Below are 13557 nucleotides of genomic sequence, written 5' to 3' on the forward strand. Positions count from 1 at the left end.
AAAAATCTACAAACAATAAATGCTGAAGAGGGTGTGGAGAAAAGGGAACCCTCTTGCACTGTTGGTGGGAATGTAAATTGATACAGCCACTGTGGAGAACAGTATGGAGGTTCCTTAAAGAACTAAAAAGAGAACTACAATACAACCGAGCAATCCCACTACTGGGCATATACCCTGAGAAAACCACAGTTCAAAAAGAGTCATGCACCACAATGTTCATGGCAGCACTATTTACCATAGCCAGGACACTGAAGCAACCTAATTGTCCACCAACAGATGAATGGATAAAGAAGATGTGGTACATATATACAATGGAATATTACTCAGCCATAAAAGAAACGAAATTGAGTTATTTGTAGAGACATGGATGGATCTAGAGTCTGTCATACAGAGTGAAGTAAGTCAGAAAGAGAAGAACAAATACTGTATCCTAATGCACATATATGCGATTTAAAAAAGCGGTACTGATGAATAAAAAAGTGGCAGGGCAGGAATAAAGACGCAGACGTAGAAAGCAGACGAGAGCATGGGGCAGTGGAAGGGGAAGCTGGGATGAAGTGAGAGAGCAGCATTGACATATTATGGGGAAGGATGCACACCTCTGTGACTGTATTAAAAGTTATTAAAATGTACACTCTTACATGGCTGATTTGTATGGTATGTGAATTATATCTTAATCAATTTGTCAGAAAAAAAACCTGCACAAAATAAATAAATAAAAATGCTCCTTTTATCTAAGCAATGAACAGATGCAACATTGTTACCATGGGAGAGAAAAAGAACTCTCTCCTTTGTGTGTCCATTTGTTTCCAAAAATGGAAAGAAACTGAGAGCAAGAATTCTAAAGGTTCCAGTAGGTGAGCATGGACACACAGTATGTGCCCGATGTTTGTGGAACAAATCTTTTGCAGGTTGAATGGTGTCCCCCTCAAAAAAAAAAAAAATAGTGTAGGAGTCCTAACCCATAGTACCTCAGAGTGTGACCTTACTTGAAGACAGGGTCTTGACATATGTAATGAACTTAGAATGTAGTCATGAGTATGGGTGGCAATCCTATATGACTAATGTCCTTATAAAAAGGGGAGATTTAGACACAGAAATAGATGCATAGAGAAAACACAATATGATGAGACAGAGGAATAAGGCCACTGTGTACAAGCCAAGCAGAGAGGCCTGGAACCAATCCTTTCCTCAAAAGGCGTTAACCCTGCTGACCCCCTGATCTTGGACTTCTGGCTTGAGGCAATACCTTCCTGTTGTTGAGACTACCCGGTCTGTGGTGCTTTGATATAGGAGCCTAGCACATTTGGGTCACAGTCCCTCCACTAACTGGATGATGAACTGCCTTCTCTGAGGTCCAGGGTCCTCAATGGGAAATCATGATTGGAGTAAAAACAGGGAATGTGTCTCACAGCGACAGCTCTAAAAAGACATAAATGAATTGAGCCTATACTATTTGCCAGTTCCAACAGCTTGACCTGCCTTGCGTCATTTAACACCCCTGTTTTACACACGAGGAAACGAAGGCACAGAGGTTTACTGCTTATTGTTGATACATTTGCTGAACTCAGGTGCCTCCAAGTTCAGTTTACGCACTTCAATACAACGCTCAGATTTTAAAGTTTCTGAAACGTTCTTATTTCTGCTTCTTGAAAGATCCTATCTTTATGCTTAAACATGCATATGCAATGACAACTAACACTAAATAGAAACGGGGGTGTGGGAAAGTATTCCTGAGAGTGGTCGGAAAAAAAGAATGCTTTGCAGGTTGCCTTCAGAAAGTTTGGGGGGAAAAAAGAAAACACGTAGCAATCCAAGACAGATGAGACATAAAGGCAAAAACGGCAAGGCATTTTAAAACGTCTTATTATTTCGGCCCTTTCCTATCAAACTTCGGCGGGGGGCTGCTCTGGGAGAATGGACCAGCCAGGGATGCTCGGGGGATACAGGCGCAAAGGATGCGGACTCGCGCGCCACTGCGCGTGCGCCCTACGAGGCACGCAGGGAGCCGGGCGGGCAAAACTGAAACGGAAACCTGCCAGGCGTCCAGGGCCGGGCGCTGCGGGCCGGGACGAAGCCACCAGGGACCCCGTAACTAAGGCCACCTAGCTACCCATTTACTTGGTGGCTCTCAAGGATGCCAACCTGAGCATCTATGCACTCTTTCCATCAACCCCATGCACCGTCGTTCCTCCACGCCCTCCTTCCTTCCTCATGCCCTTTCCAAATTCGAGCCAGACATTGGCACCCAGATTAGGAACTCGGCTCTGCTCGGCCCTTTGACTCAGCATCCAAGCCCGTTTACGGGTATGAAGTGAGCGTGGGCGGGGGGGTGGCGGTGGTGGATGCGGGCAAACTTGTCGCGCCCGCGCGTGCCACTTCTTAGCCTCGCGGCGACGGCAGGGGTGACCGTCCTCGGCGCGCTTGCGCAGAACATGCCGGCGAGGCCCAGAGCGCGCGTGCGCGGGAGCGGCTCCAGTCGCGTATTCCAGGAGCCTCGGAAGGAGGCCAGCCGCAGGCGAGCGCCGGGCGGCGGAGGCTCAAGGCGCGCGATTTTTGAGGGACCAAGCTAGGACACTTGAGGCGCGCGTGCGCAGAGCAGCTCGGGGCTCACGGGGCTTGCCCGAACGCGCATGCGCGAGAGCGTCCCGGGGGGCGCGGGCACCAGGAGGCCGGGGGCCGCGCGTGCGCAGCACAACTCGGGGCGCGCGGGGAGGCCCGGAGCGCGCGTGCGCGCGCCTCTTCCCCGCCCCCCACTCGGCCGAGACGGCGGCACAATGGCGGCGCCCTTGCCCCCGCTGCGTCCCGTCACCCACCTGCTTTTTGACCTGGACGGCCTCCTTCTGGGTGAGTAGCCTGCGGCCGCCTCCCGCGAGGGCTGTCTGGGAGGACGCGGGCGGGGGGCACAGGCTCTCAGGGGCGTGAGCCGCGGCGGGGCGGTGTGCGGGGTCCCCGGGCTGGCGGGCGGCGGGGGTGCGGGGCCCACGTCAGGCCGGCCGCGCTCGTGGCTGAGGCGTCGACGGCGCCCGTGGCACTTACTTCCGGCGGCCGCGCCGCGCGTGGGGACGGAGTGCGTGGGGGGCGGCGCGTGAGGGCGCAGTGCTAGGGGACCACCGCGCGGGCGGGAGGTTGGCGTCGGGCCTCGGGGGCCGCGGGCGCTGCGCGCGCAGCCGGGCCTCCATTTCCCTGTCTGCACCCCGGCCTCTAGGATCACTGCAGGCTTGCCCAGAGGTGCACGCACCTTGCTCGTGTTATCCTACAGGGCAGCGTCCTCTACCCGCCGATTTGGGGGCCTCTGCCGACGTCTGGAGGCGTTTGGGGCAGCCTAGCTGGAGGGTGGGAGTTTGCTGGCGTCCAGAGGGTAGCGGCTGGGATGCGGCGGAAACTCTCGCAGTGCACAGGACCGCTCCACGCCACCGCGACTGCTCCACACCCAAGTATCTGTAGCGCGGAGGCGGCGGAGGAGTCCTGCTCAGCGGTCTGGCTGGTCCGAGTGACTCCCAGCAGGGACATCACCGGGGAGCAGCAGTTTTGCAGTGCAGAGCACGAGTCCCCACCCTACAGCTGCCCAATCAGAATCTACATTTGCACCCAAGTGCCGGGGAGTTAGAGGTGCACACCCGTGTTGTGGCTTTGAGCGGTTAACAATCTTGTGTGCGCCGAACAGCCCCGTAGTCGATGGTGGTAGGCGTGAACTTACCCACCGAGGCGAATTCAAGTAGAATTCGTAGAAAACGCTGCATTTATAACTCAACAGAGAACTGCTCTGAGCTCTACCTTACAGCTTGGGCGTATGTTTCATGACACTAGCCGGTGTTACAGGGTTAGGAAACGCGTTCTGACCTCATTGTCTCCGGAGGGCTTCATAGGACTTTAAAAATGTCTGCATGCTTTACGTAGGCTACTAACCTGGTGGAGATGTGCATACATCAGTACTGCCTCTCATAAAATCCTGCAAGGTGGGAGGAGATGTTTGCCCTGACTAATTAAAAACAAAATTGGCACCACTCAGAGAGGTAAAGTTACTTGCCCAAGGTCACACAGCTAATAAGGAACAGAGCTGAGAAATGATTCCAGACCGATCTGATTCTAAATATAAGTGATGTTGTGCTCATTTTACAGGGGAGTGTGACCTTGCCCCCATGATCATTTGGCTCACTGGTTCAGTAGTAATGGCACTGATCTTTTATTTTAAAGGTACACAAAAAGCAGTCTTATTTTTATGGACCCAGAGATATAAACGAATGAATTCCTAAGGGGTAAAATAAATTCCCATAGAGGTAACTAATTGGGTAGAACAGTGTATGCAGCTACTAAATCTGAAATGACTCAATTTCAAAAAGCATCTGGGATTCGTAAGTACAGTTTGTAGATGTGAGTTTTCCTGCTAAGATGGTCAAGTTAAATTGTCAAATAAATTCCTTATCCTCTAATGAAAAGTCCAGAGAACATGTTTTGCGAGTCTTATGAATTTTAATACAAACTGAGGTGTCCCATTAAAATTAAATTTATTAGACTTCTAAGTGAGCTAGATGCTTCATCCCCACTCAAGATACACATATACCTGTTCCCCAGAGCCATGAATGTGACTTATGTGGTGGTGCTTGCAGGGGTAGTTATCAACCAGGGTCTCCTCTTTGCTAGTTAAGGCAAGTTTAAAGTTTATCAAGCATTGGTCTGGCACTGTTACCCAATCCTCTGAACTGGTCAGAGAAACAAGAATTAGTGGCCTTTGGGAGGATAAGACCTAGCTCCTCTTTCCCCCTTCGTTTTCTGCCCTTTACCTCATTCCGCCCTGACTCTTTGAGGCGGTAAGGCCTTGCAGAACTTTATCAGAAATGCACCTTTGCTTATTCTTTTTTTTTTACAAAATGTCTGGTATAAAACACCACTTTCCAGAATGTGCTACTTTACCTCATTTAATCTACTTGATTATACCTGTTGTAATTCTTAAGCGCCTGACTTCAGCTGTCTGTTGTTTGCATAACAACGTATCATCAGTTTATTATGAGGTGTTTTTCGGTGGGCCTGCTTTTCAGAATTGTGAATCCATTTCCCCAGGAAGTTCTGTTTGTTAATGTACCTGCAATCCTTGTATTCTCAGGGAAGTGAAACTGAAAACAAAGAGTTGCATGGGGAAGCTTGTTTAACCAGAGGAGAATGAGGAAGTCAATGGAGATATTTGCAGAAATGTTGACCAGAAACCCAGGGTTACTTTCTAGTGCTTTTGAAATGTTTGATGCTGTTTTCCTTTCAATCTTTGGAATCTGTTTTTGTTGACAGAGGTAACAATTAGCTGTGAGCTAGATAGTAATTTTGGCCCTCAGATGCCATTTAGAGACACAGACCAAGGGGACTGAGATTATTTATGAACAAGGATAAGATGTTGAAGGAAGTAGATACAAGTTTGAAATACTATGTCAGCTCCTGAATAGGGAAGATTATCTAGTTCATTAAATAGCTGAAGTTAGGAGTACAAGAGGTAGGACCATTCTCTTTAAGAGACAAGAAAGTTGGTGGTCCAGAGTCCTGCTATCTGATAGGAGTAGCACCATGTAAGATTTTGTTATAGCAACATTAAAGAAGCAAAAAGACACAGAGGAAATTAACTTGAATGGTACTTTTTTCCTATCCTGACACATCCAAAATATTGTTACTCAACACATGATCAGTAAAAAAAAAATAGTTGAGATAGTTTACATTCCTTTTTGTTACCTAGGCTTTGAAATTTGTGTGTATCTTACACTCACAGGGCATCTCAGCTTAAACTAGCCAGGTTTCATGGGTTCACTTGCCACGTTTGGCCAGTGCCTACCGTATGGGACAACCCAGGTACAGAGCCTTAGGAAGCAACTCACTGATGTCTGCTGTTGATAACGGGGCCAGATGGAGGGTGGATGTTAAGAATATTCAGAATTAGGAATATGTAAAATGTGGTATACATAAAATATGCTTTCTAGGAGTCTGTTACAGTAATTAAATCCTTAAAGAATCAGCCAGGAAAAATAAAAAGCTTATTTTCAAATGTTTAAAAAATAAGCAGAAAAATAATACGATAGATCTGTGAGGGGAAATACGACTCTTTGCAGTGTCGATTATAATTGACCACGTCTCCATAAACACACAGAGGTGGCAGGATTTTAATGGGTGACACCTGGCTTCTACTTCACCTTCGCGTAGAGGAATAGATCCCCTGTCTTGTACCTGTTTGTACTCCTACAGCTTCCTGCTTGCCAAATAGTAATCATAGCACTTGAGACCGTATGGAAGTGCCCGTTTCTCCGTCCGGGGCCCAGGGTACAGCGTGAACGCTGGGTGGAGGCGGGACCTTTGTGCTGCTCCTGGGGCTCAGGGATCCATTGTTGACCGAAGCAGCTCGCAGCCCTGCCCAGTCTGCTCGGAATCCGCTGTCACCCGTCGTCCTCTGGCTCACCTCACCTACGCTGGTTTCTGTAGACGCTGGGACCTCCACAAAGCTGATGACAAACACAGGATCTCCCTGTACAGCTGTAGCACACGCCCTAGATGAATTTTCGGAAGAGCTTTCGTACATTGTATTTGACCCTGTGTAAGACGTATGAGGTTTAAAAGTGGAGATGATGAGCTTTTCGGCGTCCATTGGTTCCTATCCTGTAACGTGACTCAGTCCAGACCTTCCCAAAGAGTCTCAGGAAGGTAGAGCAGAACAAACGCTCGTTCGGGATGGCCGGTGTGAGGTTACTGTCTGCCCTTGGGGCTCCCAGAGACACCCTCACCCCGTCCCTGGCTTGTTGTGTGCCTTGCGGTCTCATCACGGATGTCAGGGGACCTGTGCTACGGCACGTTCCCCTTCTCTCTGCCCTGCCCCCAACCCCCGGAACTAAGGGCACACGCTTGCGTTTGATGTCACCTTACCAGGTGACATTTAGGTCCCTTCTACATTTGCACAGGAGGTGGCGGAAATTCGGAGGCCAGTCTGAGGCCTTGCGGCCGAGCAGAGCCCACACAGAAAGGGGCCCTGACTTGTACTTTCTCAGTTTGGAGTAAGATGCTGGTAGGGGCAGGTGAAGGTACCCATGGACTATGCTGAATGTCAGGAAATTCATCAGGAATAAGAAAGCACTCGAGGGGGGACCGAGGTGGGTAAACTCAGGTCCCGTTGGCCGTGCTTCCTAATAGACCTGAGCCGTGTCAGCCTTTCCCGTGTTCCTGCGGTTAGCGGTTCTTATGCACCACAGCTGCTCCCGTTTCTAGATTAACAGGAAGGTGAGATCAAAATTGCAAAGTTCTGCAGGTCGACGGGAGTTTGGTCCAGCTGGTAACACCACTAAGATATTCAGCAGGTTTCTGTCAGTGCAGGTGTAGAGTGCCCGTTCCTTGCTTCCTCCTGGCTTCCTCGTCCCCCTCATTGTGTGCTTTTATTTAGAATCTTAGCTGTGCAAACTTTTTTTTTTTCCTCTCTCGAACTATTTTTCCTTTCTTCTCCTTGGAAAGCTGTGTGTGGGGGATTCTTTGTTCACTTTTGTCTTTCGGATTATTCTCTGCTTTCTCTGATTCTGTTCCTTTATTTTTTCTTGCATTTTTTAAGCTACTATAATTTATCCATTACACTGTGTTATTTTTCGGGGTAGACGGAGATTTAATGCAATATAAAAGAGCAAGGGAGATGATGCCCCCAAGAAACGTCCACCAAAAGCACTCATTACACCGGTGCCCAGGTGACTTTTGACAGCTTTGTTTGAGATGTTTGAAAAGTGTTGGATACATAGCCTGTAGCTGGAAGGTGCAGTAGTGTTATAGCAGAATGGCTTACATTAGAAGATAAAGCTCTCACTGTCAGGTATATGTGAATACTGGTGACTCATAATTCCGGCATTTCATATATTAAAAGCTTCATTTAATTGTGTTAAAATGGGGGAGGGCAGTGCTGGTCTGTGGTTTAAAATTGCCTTTGGGGTGTCTAAGGAGAATTTTCTTGAAAACATAATAATTGTGATACACATGCATTTCTGCTCAAGAAATGTCTTCCCCCTTTGGCTTTGCTGAGGTGGACTGCCATCCTAACACCTCTCAACGTGCGTTTTGAGTGTTTGGCAGGTACATGCCCACCTTCCTTCAAGGTGCGGCTCCCACACATCCTTTGCTCTGCTGCCTGCGGTCAGTAGCTTAGTGTCTGTGCAGAGAGGGGCGCACACCTGGGGTGAGGATGGTCTGCTCCACGCCCTTGCCTGGAGGGCAGTTCCATCGGCATGGCTCCCAGCACTGGGCTGGCCAGTTGATGTCCCCTGACTCTCCTCTCTAGACCTAGACATCAGGGACGGATCCAGAGGCAAACCAGAGTCTGCTCGACTCCCAGTCTGCTCACTGCCCAGTCTGTACGCGAAATGAGAGCAGATGGTCATAGTTTGCGTACCTGAGCTATTTGGGGCCTTGGAGACGCATTCCAAAGTAAGCAGCAGGCTTCCATCTCTCCGCTGCCATCATCGTGTCCTTGACGAGAACCGGGCACCCTTGTGCTCTCTGGAGCAGCATGTCCACCCAGCAGAACTGCCCGCCGTGGAGGGAATGTTCTGTATCTGAGCCGCCCTGGACGGGAGCCGCAGGGGCACCCAGGCACATGAAATGCTGCCAGGGCAGCTGACGAATTGAACTCTTAATTTTTTAGTTTTACTTAATTGAAGTAGCCACTTGTGGGTACCGTGGTGGACAGCGCAGCTCTAGAGGAGTGAGTTCACTCCTTCCTTATCTGTTCGGAATATACTGCGCCGGGTGCTGCCCGGGATTCACAGCAAGTCTCTTCTTTGTAGTGGCCTTGGAGTCCAGCTGGGACACAGAACACGCGTGAATCTCTGAGTAACTGCTGGTGGTCAACATGAGAAGGACAGGAGAAGGGGCAGGGCAGTCATTTGAACTGAAATCACTGGGAGGATGTGCTCTCAAGGGCAGGTAGGACAGTGGATATTCCAGACCAGGAGAACAGATGGCTGAGCAGTAAACAAGCAGAGAAGAGCTTGTTTTTATCACACAGAGAGTAGTATTTAAAAAAAAAAAAAAGAAAGACTGGTTATTAACGATTGTGTTGAAATGTGGGGGTGAGGATGATCTCTGCCTGGTGGATATTACTCTGGTGTTTTCCATACTGGGTTCCAGACGGTAGTCATGTCCCTTTAGCCTGTTTTGAACTAGAAAACCTCGCCCCATCCCCTAGCTGCATGGCCTGTGTTTTCGCCGTGAGAGGGACTCTTGGAAGAGTGCAGGCGGGTTCTCTCAGAGGATGTTCTGCGTTCCGGATTGGCCTGCTTGTTTCATCCTGCTGCCACCTCACTTGTTCTCCATCCTTCGTATTCCCTCTGATCCAGACATCATGCCCGTGCCTCACTTGGCCTCCCTCAGCCGTTTCTGCCAAGAACATACTGCACGAACTCACGGCCTCTTGGGGTAGATGTTCCACGTGGTCAGTGCCCTCCTTCTAGTAAAGTCTTGTTGTATCAAGACAGCTCTTGTCTTCCGTGGTAGTGCGTGGGATGTTTCAGTGAGAAGCCAGGGGCCTGAGGGACCCGGTATCGGCGGTGATGTAATGCCTGTGTGTCCCGAAGGCCTGAACCCTGAGGCAGAAAGACGGGCAGGGGTGCTTGCGGGGAAGTGGAGGGCTGCCTGGACGCTGCTCACCCTCAGGAAGTCAGGGTGGCTCTTTGAGTTGGGCCCCCCCCCCTTGCATCCCTGCAGCTCTGCCTGACTTGGACCACGTGCCCTGATCTCTCCCAGGGTGTTAGGGCACGGGGTCCAAGGGCATCCCCACCTTTGCCGTCAGACTCATGAGAAAGCATACATTCATCAAAGCAAATACAGTTGCCTGCACCGCGTCCACTTTGCCACGTCAGCCTTTCCAGCAGAGCCGTATATTTGTCAATGTGGTTCTGTGTTCCCCGCCGTTTATATGTTTTCCCCACGCCACCGGAGCAACATTCATGGCTGCTTAAAAGCGGTCAAATTCTGGATTTCTAAATATCACACAAGGAAAGGAACCAAGAGTCTGGGGAGAAGAGGCCAGTTCCAGACTGGGGCCTGTGAAACCCAAGATGAGCGTGGGCACCTTTCCAGAGCCAGGGCAGGGGGCCCCACTGGCGAAAGGCAGGGTGAGTGGAAATCAAAGGAATAATGACTGTGATGGATTTTAAGACTCTAAGTTTTTAAAAAAGAAATCTGTGAGTCGTGATCCTTAAAAGAAAAGAGAGGGGAGGCATGGGCAGCAGGAGAATGCTAGTTAATAAATATGGAAAGAATGGTAGAATTCGTCAGGTCGCCATCTTGCAGGCCTCGCTGTACATGCTTCAGACAAGCGGCACTGGTGGAAACCAAGACCATTGGGTTCATTGGGGGCGAGGGTGTTCAGACAGTGCCAGAGTGCCACCCCGACAGGGTACTGACACACAGCACAGGCGGACACGCGTGCTCGTGATGGACAGTTCTGGGGGCCACCGCTTAAGCGACACATCCCACTCATCTGTGTCAGCGGGGGAGCCGCTGGCTGCCATGTGCTGCCACAGCAGTTTACCTGAGTCCAGTCGGACTTCTAGGTGTCCTTTCTAGTTTGGAGGGACGGAGGAACAAGCAAGGTGACAGCACGTGGAAACGACCGGACAGATCCAGAATGCAGGGCATTCCGCAAGATCTCTGGGTGGACTGTTGAAAGTGTCAAATGTCACAGGAAATGACTGGGGTGGGGTGCTCTAGTTTACAAGAGGCTAAAGGGACCTTAGTACCAAATGCAGCAGATCTTAGATTGGGGGGGGAGGTCTTATAGAAGACATTTTTGGGGCAGTTGGAGAATGCGGTGTGCAGTGGCTAATTAGATGATGTCATTCAGTCGTTGCTGATTGGCCGGTTCTGGTGCTAGTCATGGCTGTGTAGAAGGGTGTCTTTATTTGATGGAGAAGCATGCAGAGGTATAAAGGAATAAATGGCAGAGTATCTGCACATTTTTAGGTTTATTGCTTACAGATGTAGGTTATATGGGTCTTTTCTGTGCTTCTTTCGACTTTTCTATGTATTTGAAAAAAGAAAAAAAAAAAAAGCAATGGGAGGATTAAGCCTGAAGCGTGAACCCCTGAAAAACAAAACCAAACTATTAAGTAGTCATCAGTTGATTCTATTTAAAGAGAGAAGAATATAAAACGTACATCTTTACAAGATTTGCGTGAACAGTGTAAAATAAACAGTTCCCGAGCCTTCGGCTCCCTGGAGAATTTAGGTGGCAGTGCATTCCCTGGTGTCGTGTGACAGCAGAAAACACTTGGAAAAGAAGAGGCCCCTTCGCTGTTCTCATGCTCTCTATCCACTTCCTTGTCTTTTTCTCACAGTGCGCTTGGACCTGGGCCCCAGGATTTGTAAAGACATTCATGCACCAAATTTAGTCAGGAGATCACACTCAAAAAAAAAAAAGAAAGAAAAGCTTCCTAAATGACTTACCAAAGTAGCCACCCACACCGATCCCTGCATCTCACGCGGTGTGCTGATTAGACCTGGTGACAGCCACGTCCCTCTGGAGCCTGTCAGCTGAGCCCCGGGCCCCCGTGACTGATTCTCCTGCAGCTCTCAGCAGATGTCTGCAGCTGCGGGCCTGGGCTGCTCTCATCCCTTACTCCTTGTCAGCTGCCAAGGTCCAGGGAAACCTGAGGTTGGAGCTTGAGCTGGAGTGAAGTAATGAGCTGGGTGTTACAGGGATGCCCGCATGTTGTCCACGTTCCCTGGGCTGGTGCAGTCCTTGGCGTGAGGGCCCTGGGGGCTACCTGTCCGTACCTAGACGGGGTTCTCTTTCCCTTGTTCATCTCAATTTCAGTGGCTTGGAAACGTTTCTGCTCTTGCTTTAAAAAAAGGAAAGTCACTTGGTTACTGAAGAAATGTTTTATGCCAGCAAGGTGTTACTTGTATTTCTGTTCTGGCCAAAAATAGTCATCAATTTCAGTCGGTCCCCTAGTACGTTCCTGTTTTCTCTCTGCATCTCTTATTTCCCTTATTTATCTTACCGCAAAGCATTTCCTTTGGTTGCATTGACAACGTTTATTTTTTTGCATGAGGACTACATATAACCAAGGCAGACTTCAAACCAGCTGACTTACTGCCTTGTGCCGCCGTATATTTTGACCTTGGTACCGACATCTTGATGACCACACATCAGCTTCTAAAGTGGTCGGTTCAAGTGACTGGCTTTGCACAGTGGAATTGTAGTCGAATTTGAGCTGTGTTTCGACAACCCACTGAGCTGGCTGGAGAGCCCAGTGAAAATCAGGCCGGTCCCTTCTACTTGGTTGTTTCATCATGTATCTCTGTGGGCAGCCCTGGTGTCATGTCAGAACTCCTGGACGCCTCTGTTGCTGGGCAGCCCTCACTGGTACAGGTGCCAGTGGGAGTCCTTCCTTAAAGGCCAGGTAGCTGATGCCTAGTGCTTTAGTTTTATCTCAGATGGGTGATGAGGAGACTGCCCACAACCCCCTTGGCTGACTGAAAACGTTAGGTGCTGCTTGGATGAAGCCTGGTTCACCTCGCCCCGGGGTACTTGCTTTACCTGCTGACTTGGTGAGATTCCCCATCCCCCGGTGTTCTCCCCAGGGTCCTGCCCGCTCCCACCTTCAGCACATCACAGATGGTGCAGGACGTCTTCTGGGACTTCAGCATCTCATTAAGATATAAAAACAGTCAGATCCAAGATCACGTGCTAGCTGACCCAAGGCCCTTACGGCACTGTTTAACGTGACTTTGCAAAAGAGATTTAATCATCGAGATATATGATGCAGCCCTTCTTAATACCATTAATATTTATTGTTAGATCAAGTAAAGGAACATCCTCACTTAGTGAGCAGATGGCCCTTCTGTGAACTTAATATCTTTATGTAATCACACCTGTAATACTGAATAATAAGGGCAGTGTATTTGTCTTGACATTTACAATATTGTTTCTGCTCTTTGGGCTGCGAGTAGAGTCAGGGTCCTGAATTTGAGGGTGTACTTTAACACTGGCCTCTTCATCGGTGCCCTAGTTTGGGGCGAGTTTGCAGGACTCTGCAGGCATCCTTTTGTCCTTCCCATCACTGGCGCCTCCCCCCAGGCTCGGCCCTGGCCCTCCCTTCCTCCCGGGAGGAAAGGCTTCCTTCTTTTCTGGGTGTAAGCAGCTCCTTCTCCTTCCTCTTCTTCTTATTCTGATGCTTCTGTACCTCAGCATAAAGTGTGCTACATCTGTCATTTCAACAAAACCTCTCGGGGTTCCCTGGGGGCGCAGTGGTGAAGAATCCGCCTGCCAGTGCAGGGGACGCGGGATCGAGCCCTGGTCTGGGAAGGTCCCACATGCCGTGGAGCAACTAAGCCCGTGCGCCACAACTACTGAGCCTGCGCTCTAGAGCCCGTGAGCCACAACTACTGAGCCAAACGCCTAAAGCCCGTGCTCCGCAGCGAGAGAAGCCACCGCAGTGAGAAGCCCATGCACTGCAGCGAAGAGTAGCCCCCGCTTGCCACAACTAGAGAAAGCCCGCGTGCAGCAACGAAGACCCAACTCAGACATAAATTTAAAAAAATAAACAAAAC

At 49.6% G+C, this 13557-nt stretch overlaps 1 protein-coding gene across 1 annotated transcript in view; it reads left to right on the forward strand.

The window, feature by feature from the left end:
- Positions 1 to 2633: 2633 nt before the first annotated feature.
- The window catches only part of PUDP (pseudouridine 5'-phosphatase), a 70563-nt gene continuing 59639 nt past the window's right edge, over positions 2634 to 13557 (forward strand). The window contains exon 1 of the mRNA XM_029240422.1: positions 2634 to 2847. Coding sequence (XP_029096255.1) covers positions 2634 to 2847 — 214 coding nt within the window. The remainder of the gene's footprint in view (positions 2848 to 13557) is intronic.

Source organism: Monodon monoceros, unplaced genomic scaffold (genome assembly GCF_005190385.1).
Source record: "Monodon monoceros isolate NGI ecotype Baffin Bay Population unplaced genomic scaffold, NGI_Narwhal_1 Super_Scaffold_22, whole genome shotgun sequence".
Classification (NCBI taxonomy): Eukaryota; Metazoa; Chordata; class Mammalia; order Artiodactyla; family Monodontidae; genus Monodon; species Monodon monoceros.